This window comes from Leuciscus leuciscus (genome assembly GCF_965113295.1).
Source record: "Leuciscus leuciscus genome assembly, chromosome: 25".
In the NCBI taxonomy this organism is placed as follows: domain Eukaryota; kingdom Metazoa; phylum Chordata; class Actinopteri; order Cypriniformes; family Leuciscidae; genus Leuciscus; species Leuciscus leuciscus.
Genome location: NC_138724.1, coordinates 32,051,919 through 32,079,242, shown reverse-complemented (window position 1 = coordinate 32,079,242; position 27,324 = coordinate 32,051,919). Strand labels below are relative to the sequence as shown.

The 27,324-nt window shown below is 41.5% G+C and overlaps 2 protein-coding genes and 1 long non-coding RNA gene across 3 annotated transcripts in view; 2 read left to right on the top strand and 1 right to left on the bottom strand.

The window, feature by feature from the left end:
• Positions 1-27,324, bottom strand: part of LOC309491201 (stonustoxin subunit beta-like) — a 141,544-nt gene that overhangs the window by 55,972 nt on the left and 58,248 nt on the right. The gene's annotated exons all lie outside the window — the stretch shown is intronic.
• The window catches only part of LOC309491306, a 227,879-nt gene that overhangs the window by 157,720 nt on the left and 42,835 nt on the right, over positions 1-27,324 (top strand). The window lies entirely within an intron of this gene.
• On the top strand, positions 28-27,324 carry LOC309491206 (stonustoxin subunit beta-like). Its single transcript, XM_082160657.1, has 7 exons — positions 28-51; positions 8,133-8,233; positions 20,011-21,704; positions 21,813-21,834; positions 22,157-22,184; positions 26,804-26,949; positions 27,185-27,324. Exons 2-7 carry the CDS (start codon positions 8,134-8,136, stop codon positions 27,307-27,309), a joined length of 2,115 nt encoding a protein of 704 aa, XP_082016783.1. The 5' UTR covers positions 28-51; position 8,133; the 3' UTR covers positions 27,310-27,324.

Here is a 27,324-nt window from a genome sequence, read left to right as displayed (position 1 = left end):
AAACTTTCTAGTTCTACATCTGTGATGCGGAAGCGCTGAAGAGGAGGACAGGTAAGCGAACAGACATTATGAAATAATTAATTTCAGAGAGAATTAAACACTGGCTCAAAGATTCATTGGTTAAATAGGGTACAACCCGGCTAAAAGTGTGAAAATAAATCATAAAAGTGGATCCTTTTGTTTAAAAATCGTATAAATGTATAAGGTCGCGAGGAGAGCCTTTTACCCCACAGACACATGGGGCAAAAACAGCCTGAGGCAAAATACACAAACAGGGCCGTATGAAGGGTTTTTACATGCCTAGGTCCCATGTGATCTTGCTAGGGGGGTTCGAAGCCAAAGCGCTTTACAATCATATCAGGGGTCTGTCCTCACACACCACCAGTGTGCAGCATCCACTTGTACAACGGCACCAGTGCGCTCAACACACACCCAGCTAACAGAGTTTTGTTGTAAGAACATTCTCCAAATATTCAGTGTTGGTTCTGAGAACATGAAAAATGACGTTAGAGGAACGTGTTTTAAAAGTTAATGTTATAATAATAAAATAATAGTAATAAATAATGTTCCTCAAACGTTCTTTCAACTTAATTTTGATTTAAAATTCAACATTATAGGAACGTTGATTTGTAACATTCCAAGAACATAAAAATGTCCAGTTTCCTTAATGTTACTAGAATGTTATTTAAAGGTTAGTGTGATGTTCCTCAAACATTCTTTCAATCATATTTCGAAAGAGTAATAAGAACACAAACTACAACTTTATTCAGACACAGCCTTAGATGAACTGAAGATAAAAGACATTAACTTTCTGAAGATCTGATTAAACAGCTCCACAATCAGCATTACCAGCTTCACTTATTACTAAACCAGACTGACTTTATTTCTGTCACACGTCTACAGAAGCTCTTATTGAGAATCAACAGAGGTTTAGATGTTGATGTCTTATTGAAGTTGTCTTTAGTTGGGTCTTTATGTCTTGATGTCTTTAGTTGGGCTCTTGACCCTTGACTTTCATTAAGTTTTTGTTTTATCAGCAATTGCAGGTGTTTATGGAGAACATTTCTGCTTTGACGTGCTCGCGACATTGTAACAATCTAGAATTGTAAGACGCGCCAGGGCTGTAGCAACGTTGTTGCGCGACATTCAGCAACTGAGAGACGACGTTCTGGCCATTTTTTTTTTATGCTTGATATATATATATATATATATATATATATATATATATATATATATATATATATATGAAGAGTTCAGATGCAAAAACCTCTAAATGCCATCTGAAATTTTCTTATAGAATGATAATTTTTATCAAGCTCGTATATTTAAATTCAATAATTTCACTTAAATGGCAATGAAGATTACCTATTAATTGTAATTTAAGTGAAATTACTGAACTTAAATACACAAGCTTGATAAAAATGATCATTCTATAAGAAAATTTCAGATGGCATTTAGAGGTTTTTGCATCTGAACTCTTCATACAGTATATATATATACCCCCCATTTAGCATGTTTTGTGGTTAATTTTTAATTAGTCATATGTTAAAAAATTATATACTTTTTAAATATTGTTTATCCCTATTATTATTTATAGGCCTAACAGTAAATTCATTATAATCAATATCTGCAAGTGTACACTTGACTTTGAAGAGTAAAAATGACACAGAAGGTTACCTAATTCAACTTTATTAAAACTGCATATGGTAATCAAATTGCACTTCCAAAAGTCATACATTTGTGAGAAAACAAAATAGGGAGTGGATTAACATTAGCATGAACAGACATGAGAAAATTTAGCAAAGAAACGAATGAGACGACAAATGAAAGGAAAAAATCAACAGTTGTGGGAGCAGTTACAAACATTTGTTTTTTCTCTGTGCGTTTAAAAAAAATAAAATAAAAAGGAAAAGCTTTAACGTGCAACAAGTACGCGCTGAAATCAATTACTCATCATTAAATTCATCTTGGCTTCATACTTTTGGCATAAAGTTATTAAATATTTGTCATACCTGACCAGAAGATGTTCAAATAAATGTCACATATTAGATAAGGAAGTTGTAGGTTGTGTTTGAATAATTATCTTATTTAGCTGAGGTAAATTAAACGCAATTCTCACGTATGGATTGCTTGATGAAGAATGAGAGACGGCCCAATGGTCAGTTGAAATGTAAAAGGCTGATTGGCGCTTCAGGGCAGTGACGAGTACATGTGTCGTCCAGTGGTTGTCCAGACACCCTCGGCACAACCTTAAGCAATGGCCCTGAACAGTGGTTCAATGTCAACATTGTGACAACGCTGTAACAACCTTCACCACACAACCTAGTTATAGCAACCTTTTGGCCATGTTGGTAAAACGTTGTTAGAAGGTCGGGGACGTTGTGTTTGCTGGGATATTGAACTGTGTTTAGTGCAGAGATACGATGTTATTGCGATAACTGAGCCAAGGGTGCATATGCAAGGGTGCATAAACAATGCGGCTGAAGCAGATGCAGAAGCAGGATCCAAGTGCAGCGGTTTTTATTAAATAAACTCAAAAGTTAACAACTTCAAACATAGACTCGGGAACAGGACAAAGAACGGTGCTCTTTGACAGTATAGTGTCCCCATTACTTTACTGGGGCGTTAGGACCCACACAGACCACAGTGTGAACAGCGCCCCCTGCTGGCCTCACTAACACCTCCTCCAGCAGCAACTGGTTTTCCCGGGAGTCTCCTATCCAGGTACTAACCAGACTGAACCTTGCTTAGCTTCAGTGGTCAATCAGTCTTGGGCTACAAGGTTTTTATTTAACCTTTATTTATCCAGGTAAACTGTTTGAGAACCACTTCTCATTTACAAACATGACCTGGCCAAGAGGCTACAAGAATAAATAGGAACATACTGTACAACTGTACATAGTCTAACACATGATACATAGAACAAGCAATTGAATTAAGAAAGGTAAACAACAAAGAAAAGAGAAAAAGAAAAATAATAAAGTGCTTAAATATGTATGTATGTATAAATATGGTTCATGATTGTCAGCAGGAACAAGAGTCAACTATGAAATTTTGGAGGTTTTGCTTAAAGGTGGAGATTGGGATCAGAGATGTAAGTTTCAGGGTATTTTGTAGTATGTTCCAGTCATGTACTGCTGCAAAGCGGAAGGCATTACGTCCAAAGGTAGTAGAAGTAGAGGGGGTACTAAATTTAATCAAATTACTTGATCTTGTGTGATAGGTGTTATGAACGGCATGAAGAAGAGATGACAAATAGAGAGGAGTCTTGCCCAGGATTGTCTTGTATATGAAGAGAAACCAATGATGGAGCCGCCGGGTATAAAGGGAGGGCCAGCCCACCAGTTTATACAGGTCACAGTGATGAGTGTGAAAGGGTGCATTAGTGACAAAACGGATGGCTGAATGATAGATTGTGTCAAGTTTTTTTAGGGCTGTGTTTGGTGCCATTCTGTAGATAATATCGCCATAGTCCAGAATTGGCAGTACTGTCATCTTAACGAGGGTGCATTTGGTAGCGTGAGTAAAGGAAGCTTTATTGCGAAAAAGAAAGGCTAGTCTAGCTTTGACTTTTGTTTGAAGGTTATTGATGTGTGTAATGAATGACAGGGATGAATCCAACCAGATACCTAGATATTTATATTTTTTGACATACTCCAGAGCCATACCGTTCATGCAGGTAATTGTAAGTGGAGTCTCAGTAACCGGTTTTCGGCTAAAAAGGATACATTTTGTCTTACTGGTGTTAATACGGAGGTGGAGATTGTCAAAGAACTGCTCTATAGAGGTGAAGCTGAGTTTAAGACTGGAAGCCACAGAATTGGGAGAGGACCCAACTGAGTACAAAATGGTATCATCTGCATAAAGATGAATCCGGGAGGTGCCAGCAGCTCTGGCTATATCATTAATGTAGATAGAAAAAAGGGTTGGGCCTAGGATGGACCCTTGAGGCACAACTTTAGAGATAATAAGTGGGTCTGACATAATGTTTTCACTCTTCAATTGCTGGGCACGGTTTGTGAGATTATTGGCAAACCAATCACAGCTAGAGGAGGACAGACCAATACTGGAAAGCTTATGTAAGAGGATCCTATGGTCGACAGAGTCAAAGGCCTTGGCGAGGTCTATAAAGGTGGCAATACAGACCTGTTTGCTGTCTAATGCTGTAATTACATCATCAAGGACCTTTGTGATGGCTGTTATGCACCCATGTCCTGTCCGAAAACCAGATTGCATGTCAAATAATATATGATTTTTATCCAGGAAATCATTTAACTGTTTTTGGACGAGCTTCTCCAGAACTTTGGCAAGGCATGGTAGGATGGAAATTGGGCGATAGCAATTTGGGTCAGATTCAGAACCCCCTTTGAAGAGGGGAAAAATTATGGCTGATTTCCAATCAATAGGGAACTCAGAGAGCTGTAGGGTCATGTTAAATAGTCTTGTGACCGGAGCGGCAATAATGCGGGCTGCTGCTTTTAAGAACATGGGATCAAGACCATCAAGGCCAGCAGATTTGTTTATATTCAGCTTGGTGAGTTCATCCTGGACTTCAGAGGTGGAAAGAGGCATAAAGGAGAAGCCACTGTTGCTTGATGGAGAAAGTTGGGCATCTGCTGAGGTTGTAACTGAAGTGTCCATTGAGACTGGATTAGGGTTTGACATTGAAACTGTATGGGTTGCATTAATAAAGTGATGGTTTAGAAGTGAGGCCATCTGAGACTTCTCAGTAATAATAATGTCATTAAATAACATAGAAACTGGTAAATGAGGGGAAATAACTTTATTTTCCATTACCTTGACTGTTTTCCAGAATGCCCTAGCATCAGTGCCACATGTGGTGAGTTTCTCTTTAAAATGCGAGATTTTGGCATTTCTGATAGCCTGTGTTGCTTTATTTCTGCATTGACGGAAGGCCAGCCAGTCAACTGGAGATTGGGTAGAGCGGGCTTTTCTCCAGAGGGCATTTTTATGATGAATAATCTCAGCCAGGTCATTGGAAAACCAAGGACTATATCGATTTTTTATTCTCATTTTTTTCAGAGGGGCATGTTTACTCATAATCAGACTGAAAGTGTTTTTAAAAAAAGACCATGCCTCTTCCAAGAAGGGGAAGGAATTAATTCTGTCCCAGGACACAGCCGCAACATCTTGGAGAAAAGCTTGCATATCCAGTTTTTTCAAAGAGCGCTTGGTTACAATTACTGGGGGCCTTTTGAATGAAAGGCCAGAGCGTATACATGCATTAGCGCAATGATCACTTATTTGACTGAAAACTCCAGCTTGATAATTAGATGGATTGTTAGTCAAAAGGAGGTCAATCAGAGTGGATGATGAGGAAGATTTAGGATTAGGTCTGGTGGGCTCAGATATCATCTGAGTAAGGTTTAGAGCATCAAACTGTTGCAAAACTGTATCTGGGGGATTGATCATATCCCAGTTCAGATCACCCATAAGGACAAACTCGGAGGATATGTATGGAGCTAGGAGTTGACTAAAAGCTGTGAGTGCAGAAACTGGAGCTGAAGGTGCTCTATAGCAAACAGCAACAGAGATAGAGAAAGTAGTTGAAAGCCTAAGTTTTAGTACCAGTAGTTCAAGTTGTTTAGGAACTGACTTAGAAAGAGCAACAGTACATTGCAGATGATCTTTAACATGCATAGCTACACCACCACCCCTGGTAGCTCTGTCCTGACGAAACACATTATAGCCTGGTATGAAGATGTCAAGATCAGTGTTCCCTTTTTTAAGCCAGGATTCAGAGATAGCAAGAACATCAGGCTTAGCTGTGTGCACCAATGTTTTTAAAGTGTCAAAATGCTTAGAATTCAACAGACTGCAGATATTTACATGTAAAAAAAACAGTGATTTACGGTCACAAAATTCACCAAATGACAGCTGGGCAGTAACTGAGTTAGCTGGCCCAGGATTTGGATGAACATTACCAGAGATAAATAACATGAGAATAATTAACATGCGTCTAAGAGCAACACCAGAACAAATCCATTGTTTGTCTTTTACAAAGGGCAAAGCCAGTAACAAGTTAGAGTCAAACAGTTCCTGCAGTAGCATAATTGAAAAATATGGAAGGGTTCGAAATACCTGGGTGACAGAAAGTCCAACAGATTTAATAATCCAAAAGGATGGGACATCTCTCGATTGAAGAATGAAGTCTAATGTTCCCCGACAGTGAAATGCTGGGGCAGACCCTAGGGTGCGTTTACCAGCAGGCCCGGGGTCCTGATACTGTACATGCAGCAAAAAGGTGAATGACAAAATCCAGAGAACCAGTAGGATTTTTATAAAGAAAAGCATGATTCAGAAACTTTAGTAGTGTAGCACAGGCTTCAATGTGCGCTGGAAACAAGCCTTGATGTATCTTGATGTAAATCCTGAATCGAAAACCCCTACCACAGATCTAGGCTGAAGGCAAGCCACACTGCAGCAGGTCCATGTAGGCCTCAGACCAAGTGGAGTAGGCCGAGATCCTCTCGAAAACAAGCAGGTAGGCCTCAGACCAGGTGGAGTAGGCAGAGATCCTCTCGAAGACAAGCAGGTAGACCTCAGACCAGGTGGAGTAGGCCGAGATCCTCTCGAAGACAAGCAGGTAGGCCTCAGACCAGGTGGAGTAGGCCGAGAACCTCTCAGAATAGCTGTAGCCAGATAGCATAGGCTTTAGTGTGTGCTGGAAGCGAACCACAATGCAGCTGGAGATAGATGTTGTTATCTTGCTGTAAATCCTGTTTCAAGAACCCGTCACAGATCTAGGCTGAAGACAAGCCACACTGCAGCAGATCCCTGTGCTGTAGCATGAAGATAGGCCTCAAACCAAATAATAGCCCAAAATCTCACAAAAAATAACAGGGTAGAATATCCATAACTACACAAACTTAGTTAAGATTAAATGAAGGCACTGTCTGGATAATTTCAGTGAAAGGTGCCATAAAAACCTTTAAAAAGTTAAAAATAGACAGACAAAAAGCAGACAGAAAGACATGCAGCCATCTTGGAAAGTGGGGTAAGGTAACAGGGTGATATGGCTGCTGACAGCATTATTAGCATATATTAGCATATATTATTTGTCAAGTAGATAACAGATTCTTAAACATGAGATTTAATTTAAATGTTGCAATGAATGATCCACACTAAAAACTGGAAATGCAGAAATGTTATGCTTATTGTTGACAATTCACAATCACACATTCCAAACAAGAATGGCCTTAAATGAGAAAAGTTTCAAGGATTATTTTGCATAGATGTTAAATTTGAATCAAATGCCAATGCAATCCTTCTGTGTCTAGAAGCATAAATGAGCAATTAGTATGAGCCTCAAAGATCAGTTTAAGCAACTTGTTTCTTTCCTAAATGAATCAAGGCTGGAATTCACGCTCGGCTCTCGCTTCTGTGAACATAAAGCCGCCTACTCAAATTCGTCTGGTCATCACTCGGTGTTTGAGCTCAGATGAGAAGGTCTGCTATCGCTGCGATGTGCGGATCATTGCTGTACCAAATTAGAGTTAATATTAGGCAATTATTTCACAACCATCATTATATACACAGAAAAAACACAGATGTCCGAACCTCAGGGACCTCAATGGTGGGTACGGCCCTGTGTTTCGTTGTTTGGATTTCATATGACTCCTCATTGTGGTGGTGCCATTATGATAACTCAGTTTCACTTGACAAAGTTTGCACACAACATGTTGATAATTTTGATCAAAGTAATTCCAAACTCCAATGCGTCTAGATTTAGACGACGCCATTCTTCAAATGCCAGTCATTCATCAAACACCACTGATCAAATGCACAGCGCCATCCAATGCATTTAGTTATAACTGTGAGTTTTAGTTTGTGTGCTCAGGATTTATCAGGGGTTTGTTGGATTTACGGCCAATCTTTTTACCAGCAATCTTTCGCGAAATTCGAATAGTGTTTTTCTTTTTCAAATAATTATTGCAGATCGAATATTCGTGCACATCCCTTTTTGCCATCTCAATTCAAATTCAGCAACTGAAATGTAGAAATCATTTTTAATTCTATGCCTAATGTTGCAGCAGTATGGTTTATACTGGTAGTCAGTGAGTTAAAATAAGTGTTCAGGATCAGTAACTGGTGTGTGTTTGTGTGTTTAGAATGGCTACAGTGGGAGTGAACGTGATTGAAACAGCGGCTCTAGGGAGACCCTTCCAGCTGGGGATGCTGTATGACTGCAGGAAAGATGCTCTGATACCAGGTACAAAAAACATCTTGGGTTACAAATGTAAAAGAGGTTCTTTGAGAAAGGAAACGATACGTATAACAAGACGTTATGCGGAACGCTTCAGCGTAACCAATGTCTGAAGCGAAAATTGTATTGCCCGGCGACAGCCCATGACGTGTGACCAGTGGGGATTTCTTTATAAAGACTGCAAGGGAAGTTCCCCTACTGCTTCCCCTATAATGTCAAAAAATTAATGGTCAAATATGTACTATTGTGTTTACATTTTATTGACAAAAAATTCGTTAGAAAACGTTCATCTCAAAGATGAATTCGTTCATAATCAGCTACATATAGACTCGATTTCCTTCTCATACATTCACATATTGTCACAGTGCATTTCCCTGTTGAAGCCCAGCGTCCATTGACTTATATATTATTATTAGTAGTAGTATTATTATACTTTATTATATTATTAGATTTATACAATTATACCTAACTCTGCTGGCCATTGAGAGGACACTGGTCAAGTCACTGGAAAAGAGGCCTAGATGGTACGACAGGGTCACAGAGCATTTTCTTGAAAAGAAACATAGAGCAGAATTTACGGATAAATAAATGAAAATTTTTATGATGTAGGCCGAAAATGAACTTCCCCTCTTTGAAATACCAGTAGCCGCCACTGCGTGTGACCTATATCAGTGTGACCGTGAGTATAAAAGGGCTCCTGAGGAACACGTCATTCCCTTCTTCATCTGAAGGAGACGGGACAGGCAGCCTGAAAGAGACGCAGCGTCTCATTCTCCTTCTTAGGGAACCTAGGTTACATTTAAAACCCGAGACGTTCCCTTTGAATGGGAACCTGCACTACATCTATGGGGAACAAATACTTATTCCGCCATGCTGAGGGGAGTACATGCCCTATTGGTGTTGACTAAGCCAAAAAAGCTGACTTTTTGTGACATCACTGTCAGATTCCCCAAAGGTACACACCAGCAAGCTGTCAGTGACATTATTCCCTATGGCCATTGACCAACCTACATACCCTAAACAAGGAAAGTCCTTGCAGGGCCAAATGGTAGGACTCGGCCCAAGGGCAGATCTCAGAGACTTGGAATCATTTACACACTGAAAGATTCCTTTAAGGGAATATGGCCAGGCTTGCAAAGAGACCTGGGGCCTCATTTATAAAACTGTGCGTAGGAACCTTACTAAAAGTGTACGTACGCACAAAAGCCAAAAATGGCGTACGCAAAAAAATATTCAGACTTATAAAACCGTGCGTACGCCAGAACCTGCGCAGAATTCACTTTATAAATCCCAGTCAGCGGAAGATTGTGCGTACATGCGTCTCCACCCGAAATAACCATATATGGAGCTTACAACGCCTAGTTTTACTATGCAGATCCTCATCTACATATCATTTGCATATGATTATTCATCCACGTGATAACTTAAACGTAATCACGTGGATGGATAATCATATGCAAATGATATAAACGGTACAAGAAACATTACATTAATACAAATCAAGTAGTTGTCTATCCTTGCCTTGCTTTTGAATAGCCTATAAATCAAATAGTGTAAAATACATTTCAGAGAAAGTTTTTCTCAATCTTTTCCACTTGCCGAATTGTATTTTTAATTGATTTATATTTTTAATGGAAACAGATAGGCCTTGGGCATTATTTGCACGAAACTATTTTCTCAGACAATCTGGTATTATCATGATAAGCAATTATCTCTGTGGTTAAAACATTAAAGCACGCCACAGGAAAAGTGTTCAAAAACAATCGCATCCACAACAAATATTTCTAATGATTGAATTTAAAAATAATGTGTAACTTCAGTAATGATTTCATGTTTAAGTGTTTAACTCCATTCATTTGAATGGCATATTTAATATAAATGTTTATATCAGAAGAATTTTATTTATTTTATTTAACTGTTATTTGCGTCAGTTTCACTAAACGGCTCAACACGCTCGCTGCCGCGGACATTTAACCCTCTGGGGTCTGAGTGGTTTTTGGGGTCCTTGAGATGTTCTGACATGCTCTGACATTTGTGCTTTTTTCAGTTGCTTATAAACATATTAATGGCAAAGGTATAATTACACTCTATTTAGCACAAACAGGGCTACCATAATATGTGAGCAACATGCATGTACATGTTTGTATTTTTGAGAGAATAATGTTTATGCATGGTTATTGAAAAAACTAAAAACTAAAGTTTCTGAAATAAGGCCACAAAACACATACTAAATACGTGTCAATAAGACTTTTGACTTATGGATGTCGTTGCCTAGAGTTTTTTCTTCAAAATGATGTGAAAATCATCCTGCCCTTATCATTCACATAACACAATACATTGATTTAAATCTTGTAAAACACTTTTTGTTTGTAAAGACAATATGCGCAAGGGGCGTCAACCATTCAACAGCATCATGCATATGTAGTGGTTCACACCTGAGGAGACAATGGGGCCCGCATACTTAATGAGCCATTCATTCAGGTGTGTCACCTATAGCCACAAGAAAGAATGCAAGAGCAATATATATATATATTAGGGCTGGGGGAATTAACGCGTTAATCTTTGCGATTAATTTGAGATGTTTAACGCGTTAAAAAAAAAAAACGCATTTAACGCAGCACTTTTTTTTTTGCCTCGTTTTAATGATTTCCTGTTGCGGCTGCTATTGAAAAGCCGAAAATATGGGGATCGGGTTTCATTCTCGCGCAGCTTTCATGAGAGCGGGTCTTTTCCCCTCCGTGTGCGCGGCCGCACTCTCCGTTCCGTGTGTCTGTCTCTGTGTGTGTGTGTGTGTGTGTGTGTGTGTGGGCCATAGGTGTCGGCGCGCTGCGCTCTCTGCTCAATGTTCGACTCCGTGTTTGCGCTGCATGTTCTGCTCTGTCGTTCACGGACCAAACGCTCCAATCATGTACCGATCACGCACTGGAAAAGCAAAGTCCGCTCAAATAAGGTGAACTTTCTCTGTAGACTTCTGTTTGCTGAGCTGGTATAGTATTGCTGGGCAACAATGTTAAAGGGATAGTTCACCCAAAAATGAAAATTCTGTCATTTACTCTCGCTCAAGTTGTTCCAAACCTGGAGTATGATTTCCTTTCTTCTGCTAAACACAAAAGAAGATATTTTAAAGAAGGTTGGTAATTAAACAGTTGCTGGTCCCCATTGACTTCCATAGTATTTTTTTTTCCTACTATGGAAGTCAATGGGCTCCATCAGTCGTTTGGTTACCGACTTTCTTCAAAATATCTTCTTTTGTGTTCAGCAGAATAAAGAAAGTCATACAGGTTTGGAACAACTTGAGGAAGAGTAAATGATGACAGAATTTTTATTTTTGGGTGAACTATTCCTTTAAAATTACCTGCTCTGATCACATGCTCTGGTAATAATAGCTTTTTTAGGACTATAGTTTATTTTTATAATTAGTAAAAGAAAAAATTGAAAAAAAAAATCTTAAATTGATTATGTTGATTGATTATTGAAAAAGAATAATACATTGATATATTGATGTTTAATATTATTTTAATATAGGGCTATTTTCTGTTCCTTTTTTTTGCGGTGATTCTAAGTTTAATTATTGATGATTACAAGCTTGGAGGAAATGCAATTAATTGCAATTAATTACAGCAAATTGTGCAATTAATTAGTTTTTTTTTTTTTATCGATTCCCAGCCCTAATATATATATATATATATATATATATATATATATATATATATTCTACCAAATCGGTTCACAGTTGGAAGCATTTCAATTTTTTTTTTTTTTTTTTACAAATTTTGCTTGCAAATTGTATAAAATCCAAGGATAAAATCTAGTAATTGTGCAGTTAAATCTCATACTGTATTTTCAGTTTTGGAATATGTATCCTCTCCCCAAATTTGTCAATAATAAAACACAATAAAAATTATTTAAAGAAAAGGCTTATATTTACCTTTTAAAATTTGTTTACATCTACCTTGTAAATATATTTTTTTATTAAAAAGGTTACAATTACAACAACAATTGAAGTGTAATCTTTCTTTGTAAAAACTAAAGTATACATTTTATCATACATATTTCAAAGTTAAGGATTCATTACTTCGAATATAGCCTACATTGACAAAACATACTATATTTAACATATTAGCAAAAATTGGCAAACAAAAGCTTATTTGAGGTGGCAGATATTTTACAGTAAAAATGTGTAATCTATCCAAAACTAATCAACGAAATGTTGTCTTTCATATGTCTGTAACATCGGTCTTTCGTTTTTATTATAAGGAATATAAATGTTAATTTGCAGTTTAATACGTTGCTTATACAAATACATTTTATTTCAACACATTTCAGTCGATTTTTACTCAGTATAGCAAAATAGTTTGCTAAAAGCAGATCATTCATTCACAGAACCGCAATTCCTACTAGACCGATCTAATTCCTACTAGAAACGCAATTCAAATTTAAACCGTCTTTTTGCGAGTTGTGGTAAACAGCGCATCGCTGCCGTTCATTCATTTACACAGAAACGCGATTTACTTGAGAATGAAAAAAAACTTACTACAGTATTCCATCCGTTGCTCCTCGAAATACCAGCACTTCTGAGGTACGTTTTCCATTATTATTATTCCTCTCAGCGCTGCGAGACAGTGTAGACAAGTACACTGATCATCTGAATAAACTTGTGTTTTCTCGAGCTGATATGTGGGCGTTCACAGTTTGTATGGGATCGTCTCAGTCATTTGCGTTTGAATAGCGCGCGCTCTCCGTGGGCGGGGCCGATTATAACGTAATGAGCTGAGATGAGCTCGACTGGAATCGCTCTCTTTTAATACAGATTTCACAAGATGAGAATATTTGTTTTTAAAATAAATTACTTCATTTAAAAGAAGAGAATTCAAGCTTCATGCCTGTGTGTCTGTATGCCTGTTTGACTGAGTATTCGCTCAGTTATTGTTCATTTTCGGACGCGTTTCAGAATGGACTTCACTGGCAGAGAGAAGGCAGAACTCGCTTCGTGTTTATTTTTCTTTATTTGGCAAAAAGCACAACACTTTGTTTTTATTGTGAGTATACACAAAAATAATACACATTTAACAGAATCGATTGATGTATGAAACTCCTATGGAAAATCAAAGTCAACAGAGTATTTATGAGTTTCTTTTACACTGATTAAAAAAAAGCGAGCTGGTATCGCCGGCGATACAGCCGACCTCAGGGGGTTAAGAAGGAATGGATATTTGCTTCAAGTGACAGTCTTGGTGATTGAAATTGTATTTGTATAATCTTTCTGTATATGTTTAATTTTCTTTAGATTTTCTGTATAAAAGTGACCAAAAATACATTTAACTCCAGCTCACCATCGGTGTCGCCAAAGTGCTCCATCTCCAAAATGTGCGTACGCATGGGTCAGAGTTTGCATGCAGGTGCGCAAATTTTCCCGTCAAGTTTTTCTTTATAAATCCCACCTTTTGCGCAGGAACTGGCGTACGCATGTTTTCAGCCCCGTTTTGTGCTTACGCAAGCTTTATAAATGAGGCCCCTGGTCTGTCACTTCAGGGGGATTTCACATCAACCCCTAGATTCACCAGATTCACCATCAGCCTGGTCAGCCTACAACCTGTCTGCCTAAGCAGAATCTCTAGATTCAGCACTCTCACAGAGTCCTCCAATGAGAAGGTATTGCTACAGGCAGTAACCACTTCACAACGGATTCCAGAGACAGAAGTACTAGAAAGCAGAGACTTAGCATATCGACCCTCCATGTGAGGGGAGTGACTCTGAAACTCTGCTCTGATTTGCAGAGAACTCTACATGATCAGCCTCTAGAACAAGGGAAGAACTGGCCTACAGAAAGTCCTTCAATTTGACATAATTATGTTGTTAAAGAAGGCCCCAGAAGACCTACCATTAACTATCCCCAGAGGCATATCAACTCAGCATATCAACCCTCTCAAACGAGGGGAGCACTACACAGGCTCGGCCCAAAAAACAGTTCATCCAGGAGGCTGAAAGCCCATCACTAGACAATGCTGCTATATGGGCTCTAGAGATCTGTCACAGTGTCTGGTTTGTGTTCCCTGGGTGTCCACTAGAGGTCCTCTTCCCCACGTTGTCATCCACATTATGAACTGCATTCCCCACAATCCTTGTCTGTACCCATCACTTATCATTGCACCCAGCTGTTCCCCATCATCATTGCACTTAGCTGTTCCCCAATATCATTGTTAGTTCTGTTATATATACCCTGCCTGTTTAGTGTCATCCCGGAGGTCGTCCCCATGCAAGCCGCTGTGGTACCGGAGGTTGTCCCCGTGCAGCCCGCTGTCGTCCCGGAGGTCGTCCCCGTGCAGGCCGCTGTGGTACTGGAGGTTGTCCCTGTGCAGCCCGCTGTCGTCCCGGAGATTGTCCTCGTGCAGCCCGCTGTCGTCCCGGAAATCGTCCCCGTGCAGCCCGCTGTCGTCCCAGAGGTTGTCCCCGTGCAGCCTGCTGTCATCCCAGAGATCGTCCCGGAGCTACCCACCATCAGTCCTGCCACGGCAAAGAGGGCTGTCTTCCTTTTTTATGCAGTAGCAGTACTGCATGCTTGGAGGAGACACAGCCGGTCTGCCGATCCAGAGACTGTTTAGGTCCCGTCTGCCAATCCAGAGACTGTTCAGGCCCCGTCTGCCGATCCAGAGACTGTTCAGGTCCCATCTGCCGATCCAGAGACTGTTCAGGTCCCGTCTGCAGATCCAGAGACTGTTCAGACCGTTCAGGTCCCGTCTGCCGATCCAGAGATCGTTCAGGTCCCATCTGCCGATCCAGAGACCGTTCAGGTCACGTCTGCCGATCCAGAGACCGTTCAGGTCCCGTCTGCCGATCCAGAGACCGTTCAGGTCACGTCTGCCGATCCAGAGACCGTTCAGGTCACGTCTGCTGAGCCTGTGTCTCCGGTCAAGATGGCCACCGCCGAGCCGGTGTTTCCAGACAAGATGACCGCCGCCGAGCCTGTGTCTCCTGACAAGATGGCCGCCGCCGAGCCTGTGTCTGTTCCTGAGCCGGTGTCTGTGTCTGTTCCTGAGCCTGTGTCTGTTCCTGAGCCGGTGCCTGTGTCTGTTCCTGTTCCTGTTCCTGTGTCTGTTCCTGAGCCTGTGTCTGTTCCTGAGCGGGTTCCTGTTCCATGGCCGCCCGAGGGGTCCTGTCCGCCGTGGCCGCCCGAAGGGTCGTTTCCGCCGTGGCCGCCCGAGGGGTCGTCTCCGCCGTGGCCGCCCGATGGACTATCTGCTCCGTCCTGGCCACCCGATGGACTGTCTGCTCCGCCCTGGCCGCCCGAGGGGTCGTCTCCGCCGTGGCCGCCCGATGGACTATCTGCTCCGTCCTGGCCGCCCGATGGACTGTCTGCTCCGCCCTGGCCGCCCGATGGGTCGTCTGCTTCGCCCTGGCCACCCGATGGACTATCTGCTTCGCCCTGGTCGCCGGCTAAGCTGTCACCCCCCCCTTCCTGTTCCCCTTCATGGACCTGGCCCCCCATCCCTCCCCCTGATCGTCCACCGTTCCACCTCCCTCCTGGACTCTTGTGGTGTTTTGTTTTTTGTGGGTCTTGGAGCGTCTGGTAGCCGCTCCGTAGAGGGGGGGTTATGTCACAGTGTCTGGTTTGTGTTCCCTGGGTGTCCACTAGAGGTCCTCTTCCCCACGGTGTCATCCACATTATGAACTGCATTCCCCACAATCCTTGTCTGTACCCATCACTTATCATTGCACCCAGCTGTTCCCCATCATCATTGCACTTAGCTGTTCCCCATTATCATTGTTAGTTCTGTGTTATATATACCCTGCCAAGAACAGAGATCTCAGAGAATCATGCCACTGGACAGTTTGGGCGTGGACCTGGGTTAGCAGATCGGGTAACAGGTCCCTTAGCAGATCGGCTTGCTATGCTTGCAGCACATATGCCATTTAAGCGATGTTGTCCCAAGGGGCTTAGCTGACAGGGTCGGAGCCTTCAGTGACGATGTTTCCCCTTTTAAGAGATAGCTCACAAGCGTCTCTACAATAGGAGGCATCGACACATATCAGCGCTCACGCATCCTCTCAACATTTGCATAATTAGAATGCCGAAATTGATGGATACGAGCTAAATACTTTTTTTTCCCATGCTCTCTCATTCCCCATAGGGTCTTGTCAGAAGCAGTGCGAGTTCCCATTTTGAAAGGAAACATAAATACAACAGTTTACTTGTTACAGTTATCCATCCTATCACACACCCTGATAAATTATCATTTTATGGATGACTCTAATCTGTGATGCTGTACCCAGTTTCTTTGTGCTCTGGGTATGGTAGGGCAAAAGTTTTGTAGATTATATCAATTGCAGCAGTGAATAAATGCATCATATTGTGAACAAAAATTAATGATTATCAGTTAGATTATCAAATTAGACTTCCTCATAGGATAGTTTTTTTTCTGCACATCAATTACTGCATTGCTGTAATAGAATAGAATAGAAAAACTTTATTGATCCCAAAGGGGAAATTGTGGTGTTGCAGCAGCAAAATAGACACAGAATACAGACCAGACCAGACATATTACATAAACTTCAAATTTTCCTTTAAAAATAAAATAAATACAATATATTTACAAATGAAAGATGTATACACAAGAGCAACAGTGCGCAAGGATGTGCAGTTTAGTATCACATGCAAATATTAAAAGTGTTGAGTATAATGTTAACAATAATGTGATGTCCTTTATCATTCACGTGTCATTCAGTCTCCTTAATCTCCTATCCCTACCCAGAGAAGAGTTGTTGTGTATTGTTATGGCATTGGGTAGGAATGACTTCCTGTAACGGTCCTTGCTACAGCGGAGTTGTAGGAGTCTCCAGCTGAATACACTCTGCTGCCCGACCAGCATGTTGTGCAGCGGATGTGAAGTGTTGTCCATGATGTTAAATAGTTTGTATAACATTCTTCTCTCCACAACCAACTCCAGGGGTTCCAGAGCAGACCCCAGAACAGAGCCAGCCTTCTTTATTAGCTTGTTCAGTCTCTTACTGTCACTGGCTCTGATGCTGCTGCCCCAGCAGATGGCTGCAAAGAAAATTGCGCTTTCGACAACAGACTGATAGAACATATACATCATCCTGCTGCATACATTAAAAGACCTAAGCTTCCTCAAGAAGTAGAGTCTACTCTGGCCCTTCTTGAAGATGGCCTCAGTGTTGTACTTCCAATCTAGTCTGTTGTCAAGGTACACACCCAGGTAAATAAATTTCTCAACCTCCTCTCCCAGAGGGTGAATGGTGTTTAGTGTTGTTGTCCTGGTCCTCCTAAAGTCCACCACCATCTCCTTCGTCTTTGTCCCGTTTAGGAGGGGGTGGTTTTTCCCACACCATAACACAAAGCGGTCAACCAGATCCCTGTATGGTGAGAGAACAGTCCCCTGTGGTGCTCCTGTGCTGCTGACCACCCGTTCAGACACACCACCCCTCAGTCGCACAAACTGTGGTCTGTCTGTCAGGTAGTCCGTAATCCAGGAAATTGTGGAGGTATCCGCCTGCATCTTCTGAAGCTTCTCCCGCAGCAGTAAAGGCTGGATCGTGTTAAAAGCACTAGAGAAATCAAAGAACATGATCCTCACAATGCTGCCAGCCTTGTCCAGGTGTGAGTGAGCTCGCTGAAGCAGGTAGATGATAGAATCCTCCACACCAACCCCAGGGCGGTAGGCAAACTGCAGTGGGTCAATGGAGGTGGTCACCTGTAGTCTCATGGGCCAGAACCAGTCTCTCAAGAACCTTCATGATGTGAGATGTTAAGGCAACCGGTCTGTAGTCATTGAGGGTAGATGGAGAAGACTTTTTTGGTACCGGGACAAGGCAGGATGTTTTCCACAGCAGTGGGACCTTCTCCAGTCTCAGACTGAGGTTGAAGAGGTGTTGTAAAATCCCACATAGCTGGTTTGCACAGACCTTCAGGACTCTGGGGCTGATACCATCCGGACCTGGAGCCTTGTTCTGGTGCAGTTTCTCCAGCTGCCTCCTAACCTGACAGCTTGAGACAGACAGGGGGGTGGGGGAGGTAAGAGGGGGGCACGGTGCTTTCTGCTGGGAAGAAAGATGTTGATGTTGAGGGGTGGGGGGTGGCACCATGTGTGTCACCAGTCCTAATCACTATTCTTATTCTCTATCACCTATTCACTATCACCAGTCCTATTCTCTGTCCCCCTCCCTGAAAGCTCTCTTCTTCCTGTTCAGCAGCTCCTTCAGGTCGCTGGTTATCCATGGTTTGTTATTGGGAAAGCATTGCACTCTCCTAGTGGGTATAACAGTGTCTACACAGAAACTAATGTACCCCGTGATGCAGTCTGTCATGGAGTTTATGTCTTCTCCATGGGAATCACAGAGTACATCCCAATCTGTGGATTCAAAGCACCCCTGCAGAGCCTCATCCACTTCCCGTGTCCATCTCCTCACAATCCTAGTGGTAACTGGTTGCCTCTGAACAATAGGTGTGTATGTGGAGATAAGAAGTACCAAATTGTGATCTGATCTGCCGAGAGGGGGAAGGGCTGTGGAGCTTTATGAATCCTTGACATTTGCATAAAGTAAATCCAAAGTTTTATTGTCTCTGGTGGGGCAGTTAATATACTGCTGAAATGTTGGGAGAAAAGCAGAAAGAGTCGTATGATTCAAATCTCCAGAAATTGCAATAAAAGCATTCGGGTGTTTTGTTTGTAGTCCGGCAGTAACTGAATGAATGACGTCACACGCTGCGTCGGCATCAGCTGATGGTGGGATGTAAACATTTAACACAAACACAAATAATTGCGCAAGTGAACTCCCTCGGCAGATAGTATGGACGCAGACTCACAGCTAACAGTTCGATATCTGGGCTACAGAAACGCTCCTTCACGGTAATATGTCCGGGATTATGCCATCTATTGTTTACAAGCACTGCAATCCCCCCTCCTTTCTTCTTACCGCTCAGACAGCGATCTCTGTCTGCCCGTACCGTCTGGAAACTGGGGACAGTGGCGTTGGAATCGGGAATATGTTCCTGTAGCCATGTCTCTGTGAAACACGTAACACTGCACTCACGATACTCCCGCTGTGTCCTCGTCAGCGTGCTCAGCTCGTCCATTTTATTTGCCAGAGACCTCACATTCCCCATTACAATAGAGGGGAGAAAAGGTTTGTATTTTCTCCTCCTTGTTCTCCGTAAGGCGCTGGCCCTGCATCCCCTTCATCTCCTTTTCAGTTCGACGGAGATCCGGGGTCTCGCTTCGGGCTGTAGTAGTGTGGGCCTGGAGAGCGCAATCAGCTGATCGCGAAGGTAAACAATAGGCCTACCTCCAAGCCCGTTAGCAAAGTGACCCGGCACAAGAAAAGTTATAAGTGCCAGGAAAAAACAGAGAAAACGGTAACTCCACAAAATATCCATTCACTATGATGAGTTACCTATATAGTTTTTTACAAACAAAAACGTGACAAAGCACTAGAAAAACATAAAAAACACACACATGTAGCAGGAGCTGCGGCAACAGGCAGCCACTCGAGCGGCGCCGGAACCTGCTTTAAGTGGCAAAGATCAATTATGTTGACACATATTTTAAAGGAGATTGATCAACCATTCTCCAGTGTCTATTTGTAGGGAATGTGACCCTAATAAGCACGTACCATATAAGCACACTTCAGAGAGCTTTTTTTTTTCTTTTTTCTTTTTCTTTTACACAACAAATGCATATAGCCTTACAGTGGGATCATTTAATCAATTTTGTGTTTATAGACATAAATAATGACTCGACTGTATTAAACACTTTATACTTTTGCAGGAATCACACTGTGGGATCAAGAAAAGCTACAGCAGAGTCTACAAATCCATCCCCAAATTAACACAAATTTCAAAGTCACAGCTTCAGACTCTATTCAGGACAAATCAAGCTTACTGAACATTGACGGCTCTCTGAAACTGAGTGTTTTAGGTGGACTTGTCAATGTCACAGGAGCAGCCAAATATCTCAACGACACCAAGAAATCTTTCAAACAACAAAGACTGTCGTTACATTATCATTCAACCAGCAAGTTTGTAGAACTGAGCATGAACCACTTGGCACCTGAAAATATAGTTCATCACGAGGGGTTTGATAATGACGCAGCGACACACGTGGTGACAGCAGTGCTGTATGGAGCAGACGCCTGCTTTGTGTTTGATAGAGAAGTTTCATCAGATGAGGAAATAAAGACAGTAGAAGGAGAAGCAAAAGTGGCCTTTGAGAAGCTCAAACTAATTTCAGTAGATGTAAACGTCAATCTGAAGGTGAATGATGCTCAAAAGAAAGCAGTCCAAAAATTCACATGCACATTTTATGGTGACTTCCAGTTACCGTCTAACCCGACCTCTTTTGAAGATGCGTTGAAAGTTTTCACTGATCTTCCAAACCTGCTGGGAGAAAAGAAAGAGCTGGCGGTTCCTCTGAGAGTTTGGCTTTTTCCTCTAGACAAACTTCTCTCAAAAGCTTCCAAACTTCAGAAAGCCATCAGCATGGATCTAATCATTAAAACTGAATCAGTGATTGAGAGTTTGAATATAACTAAGATGAAATGCAGTGATCTTCTAGAAGACTCGCCTGCTTCGACTTTTGCTGAATTTCATGATAAAATCCTGCAAATGAAGCAAAACTGCGACATGTACAAACTGAGACTCATGGAGAAACTCGGCTCTCTGCTGCCAAACATCCGTGGAGACGTGATGAAGGAAACTGACCTGAATGATCTTCTACAAGAACATGATGAATCTCCATTCAGAGGACGAGACCTGGCAGAATGGCTGAAAGAGAGAGAAAGAGAGTCTAATATCATTAAATCAGTCCTCAGACAGCTGAAGGATGCTGGTGCACAGGTAGAAGACAACATAGATCTGATCTTGATGGATCTGGAGGTTGGAAATCTGGTCTGCTACACATTCACATCACTGAACTGGTCAGATGTTCTGCTTCATAAACAAACCATCTATCTGAATCCTTCAACAAATGTAGAAACTGATGAGAACAGCCCTGATCCAGAGCAGAAGTCTTGGCTCACTCCTGAGATCCAAAAGACACTGAGGAGCAACTTGAAGATATTTAAGAACTTGATTGATTCAAAAGACCGTAAACCAGCCAAGTTCATTGTGTCCTCCAAGGAAATGAAGAATAATCCAGGTTCCTGCATTCTGCTGTATGAAAGTGAATGTGAAGAAGCCGTTTGCTTCATTCCCCCATGCAAACCAGCCTGTCCAATCAGTGAAGAGGTCAAAGATAATAGTGTGGTTCTGAAGGTTCCTCCATCATGTCCTGAAACAGTGGAGCTCAGAATACTGTACAAACGTAAGCAGGATACAGTCTGGAGATCTAAACCTGTGCTGAAGGATCAACTCACAGTTACTCTGACTGATCTTAGAGCAGGAACTGAGCATGAGATCAAATGTGCAGCGCTGGGGAAACTCGACTACACCGTATACAGTGACGTCACTGAAGTTGTCACAGAGGTATGATGATCAATTATCAGCTGAAGAAAAAATACATGAGAAGCTGTGTGAGAATAAGTAAACGGTAACTATTTATCTTGGTTAATTAGTATCAAATGTTTCCTGTAGGGACGGGGCAGTTTGATTTTTGGTAAGTGATACATTTTTCCTTAACTTATGTTACAGACATAAATCCAGTTGGTTAGTTCACTCCTCAGAATATTTGCATGTATCATGCAGATAAACTGGTGTTTTAAGATGCTGATTGGCTTTGCAATACAGTACATTAGTTGATAGATTGGACAGAGCTTTGCACAGTCAAGGTCTATGGCATGGGAACACATAACCATCAGAGAAGATCATTACCAGATTACAGTTAATTTCATGACTGTTAAAAAGGATTAATATTGAATGGCTTACGTAGAATCAAAATGCCATTATTCAGACTTTGTGCTTTTCATTTCGTCTTACAGCAGCTGGAGACACTGGAGAAAATCAGAGGTAATTAATTTATTCTGTCAAATATGTACATTATTCTGTTGGATTCCTTGGTTTGTGTCATTAGAACTGAATTGTGCTTTATATTTGATAAGAGTGTTTTAAACTGATGTAAGCAAACCAGTGTGCTGGCATAAAGCTTCAGAGGTGTGTGTGTGTGTGTGTGTGTTTGTTTTCTGGCGGCCCATGGTTTATGGTTTTCTTACGATAACCAAATTGCCCTGACAATATAAAGGATAAAAAAAAATAATGATCTACACCACTCTCAATAGCAGTTGCAAATGTATTTTTATTAAATACATTTTCCGTCACTGAACAGATAAAATAATAGATTTATTCATTTATCACATTGGTCTTCACTATTTTTTCATGAGAGCCACACTGATAGGACAAAGTCAATAGGAAAGCCACTTTTACTGCAAAGTATCAAAAGTTAAATCCAGTCATACATACCATGTCTGCTTATCAATCTGTTATCCCTCAACATACAATATGCAATGCAATAAATACAAAAGGGGAGGGGGGAAATGACAAAATAGCAGGATTTCCTTAATGCTGGGATGACCGGAAGAAAAGGAATAAACCACCCCTTTCAATCCGATCAAAATTTCATTCAGATCGAGCTCAATTAGATCGATTAAGGTGTTTACATGAAGGCTTTGAGTCCAAATGAGCCAATTGTTTACAAAACCCTTGCCAGAATTTAGACACAAACTGGGGCCCCCTGTCAGAAACCACGTCCATCGGGAGGCCATGTAAACAAAAGACGTGGTCTATGACAGCCACCGCTGTCTCCTTGGCAGAAGGTAATTTGGGCAAGGGGATGAAATGAGCCGCCTTTGAGAACCGGTCCATGACGGTCAAAACAACAGTCTTGCCCTGGGAGGGCGTTGATACAATCTAGTGCTATGTGGGACCAAGGTCTCGAAGGGACAGACAGCGGTTGGAGTAACCCATCTGGGGGTCGATTGGAAGTCTTACCAGTGGCACAAACCGAGCAAGCCAAAACAAAACCCTGAATGTCGCGAGCCATTGCTGGCCACCAGAATCGTTGCTTGACCAAAAAACTAGTGCGATTGACTCCTGGATGACAAGCTATTTTAGAGCCCACCGAGCCTGCCTGGAGTTGAGTCTTTTGGCGGATCTGATATATTCCAAGTTCTTGTGATCAGTCCAGATGATAAAAGGTACCCCCGACCCTTCTAACCAATGACGGCACTCTTCCAATGCTATCTTGACCTCCAACAACTCTCTGTTACCAATGTCATAGTTACGTTCGGCGGACGATAAACGATGGGAGTAAAACGTGCAAGGCTGCATCTTGTCATCCGAGGAATAGCGCTGGGAAAGAACCGCACCTACCCCCACCTCCGACGAATAGGAGCCGAAACAACGCGGCTCTTGAGTTTGGAGAATGCAATGTCGTCTGCACCGGACCACCTGAGCGTCGTCCTGGGGGAGGTCAAGGCAGTCAGAGGTGCGGCTAGTTGGCTGAAATAGAATAAAACGCAGGTAAAAATTGGCGAACCCCAGAAACCTCTGTAGGGCCTTACGGGAATCTGGACTTGGCCAATCTACCACCGCCTTAACCTTATCAGGATCCATACGCACTCCCTCAGACGAAATGATGTACCCTAGGAAAGGAACAGACTGTGAATGAAATTTGCATTTCTCCGCCTTGACAAGAAGTACATTCTCTAGTCACCTCTGGAGCACTAGTCTGACGTGCTGCACATGTTCCTGGAGAGAAGATGAAAAAATGACTGACGCTTCTGTGATTTAATTTAGACCATGGATTATTCTGGGTAACCCATAATTAAAAATATTTGTTCAATAAGGACCCGGTGTCGCTTTGAGACGTCACGTCGCGAATGTGCGCTCACGATCACAAACTAGCCAGTCCTGAAATAGTCAGAGGATACAGTGCAAGTATTTTACGCTATGCAGCCGCTCACTGCTGACTCATAACATAGGTGTAATTTTTTTTATAGTTGCGAGCTTGCAACGTGCTAAGTCAGTGATAGTCAGAAATCGGAAGGTCCCCTTAATGATGTGTCCCATGCTCCATTCACTAGTGCATCCACTCATTCATTATCTATCCTGGACAGAGATTTGCGGAAACACCAGACTACACATTAATCTACAAGGAAAAATTATTTCAGAATAAATCAAGGTTAACATTTATTTTTGCCAGACAGAGTTAAACATCAAATTAAAAGCATTAATAGTACACAACTGATCAGCATATAATAGAAACACAATTCAAAATGCAATATCAAAATATTTTCATAGAGTCAGCATACCTGGCAATAGAGACACACAGCAACAGTGTGGGAAGTTCTGTTTACAGATGCTTCCTTGAGTGGTTTGATGATTTCCTTTAAATACCCAAGTGGAACAAAAGAACATTAAACATCTAGCACCCAAATATTTATTCAGCTTTCGTTGGACCCTTTCTCGTGCCCCAAATGGTCACGCCTGAGTTTGGGGGATGAAGACAAATGTTATCAACGATCTTTATTGGGGCATCTCCCACATCAGAAGAACAGGCATTGTTTTTTTCCTGACTGTTCTGCTGCTGCGGGAATGAAACTCCTTTACCATTCACACCAGAAGTATTTATTTTGACCTCATATAAAACAGCTGGAGACAGTGGATTTGTGTGATTTGCATGACTGGATGAGACCTGAGGGAAGGAGACAGTGTGGGGAGTCAGCATGGGGAAGATACGAGATTGGGCCAGTTGTGTTGAGCTCTCTGTCCCTTAGATCTCTTCTGCAGATTAGTGAGTTTTATTATTTTATTGCAGGTTCGAGTTCTTGAATTCAGTCTTTGTAGAAATCCATCCTTACAAGGTGTTCTGCAGGCACGTTTGACAAATTCACCGACTCCTCCTGCAAAACAGAACCAGACACAGACGAACAAGCAGACACAAGACAGGATGTGTAACACTCATTACTCCAGGCCGAGACTGAACTGTGGCCCCAGTCCACCCTGGGACTGTGCTTCACTAGCCAGGGATGGTCGAGTACTATGGGGATAAGCGGAGAGTCCATAAGCAAAAAGGAGATTTCCTCCATATGGTTACCGGATGTGATGAGCAGGGCCGTGCAGAGACCTCTGGAGGGGCAGGTGCTCAAAGTATAAAAGGGGGCACATGGAACAAGGCTTTAAATAGGGCTGTGCTCAAAATATCAATACAGCAATATATCAATATGGTGTCACATGTCTGTCCTGTCTTGTGTTGCACATGGGTGTTTTGTTATTTTAGGCCATGTGCTCATGTCATTGTCTGATCCCTCCCACTTGTTATCTGATTATTGTTTGAGTTCTTCCACCTGTTCCCTCCTGATTAGTTCCCTTTATAAGTCCCCTCTTGTTTGCAGTCTGTGTTGGTTCGTTGTTTAATGTTTCTTGTTCCCCGTGATCCTGCAGTAAGTTTCATGTTCTGGTTTTGTTTTATGTTCTGGTTTTGTTTTGCGTTTACTAATTATGTTTTCCCCCCTTGTGGGTTTTGTTTTGTGTTTGTTTCTCTTTATTGTTAATAAATATTCATTCTCCTGCACTTGAGTCCTCGCACCTTTTTGCACTCATCCCAACCGTGACATATGGATGATTCTGTATCGATACGGCAGCAAATGCATTGATGCAGTTTTGAAAAAAGAAACAGAACAGAAAAGACAAATTTTAAGTTTAAGAGTAAAAAAATTAAATAATTATGTGCACCTATTAATAACTCTGGGATTAGAAACTGAAGTATCTTAAATTGTCCCAATCTGATGGCTTTTTTCTTCTCTGTTAAACAGAATAATAAAGAACAGCTGTAATAGTAAACTGTGTAGGACAAAATCAACGTGGCCCATGTTTCGTTCAGTGCAGTATAGTTTTATTTAATGCCATGTCAGCATCTGTGGCTACTTTCATGGCATAAACTGATTTACAAAAATACAAGAGTTACGTTTATACAATGAAAATAAAAACAAAGCAAACTGAAAAAATACAGCAATTAATACTTTACAAGATTTTTAACATTAATGTGGTACCTGTTCTGGTAAATGCTTACTAAAGTCCTTAAGTGAGTTTGCTGCCTTTGCTGTTGTTGTTACTACTGCTGCTGCAGCTGATGATGATGATGATGATGATACTGCTGGAGTTGATCTGAGACTGTAGACATTAAAACAAACATATAGGAGATATATTAGCTGATTAAACTATTTTTATGTGACCATGACAAGATGTAAAGATTACTGACAGTGTTTGGAACTGGCTCACTAGCTCACTGACCTGCTGTAAAGCTGACTCTGCCCAGGCTGCTAGGGGAGATGTTCACAGAGGCTGCTGCACACAAAACATAAGATACTGGTAAGCCTTACCAGTGTTGTGATATTAATTTTTATCACAAAAAATTATTTTTTGTGATAAAAAATATTTTTTTTTTACCAAGGGGCAAAAGGGCAGGTGCTGGAGCACCCAACGCCCCCCTCCCCCATTGTAGTCTTACCGGGAGGAGGGTCAAAGATGAGGGCTTATCCATGGAGAGCCGGCCCGATAGTAGCCTCATACTTTCTTGATCAAACAATTCCTGTTTCTTCCCTGTTCATTGTAATTTTCTGCTAAAACAGATTTGGAATGGCGTTTAAGGTCCTCATCCACTTTAATAACAAGAGGAGTCAACCATTAGAAGTGGCGGATTCATTAGAAAGGTTTGAGAAAACCACCGTCCTAGAACTGAAGGAGAAATTCAAAGAGCAGATTCCTGGAGCTCCTGGTAGGTTAATGTATTTACTCTTCAGCGATAACACAGAGCAATGACATGTCTTTTCTTTTTCTTTTGGCATTAATACATTTAAACTGCACTAAATAAATGAATAGCAATTATCTGTTCATAAGCAGCATTTGTTGTTTAAGGGGTGTTTGTAAGTGTGTAAATTATTTTGATATTCATGTGTCAACATGTCATTTGAGCTGTTCATCTTATGTTATTAATGTTTTTCTTTTGTCAGACCTAGATAACTTACGTGTGATTTTTGGAGCAGAACCACTGGAAGACCGTCTAACACTTGGGTTTTATAAAGTTAAACCTTTATCTGTTCTTTTAATTGTGATTAAAATGCCCAGTCGAAGATGATCAGGTGTGACTTAT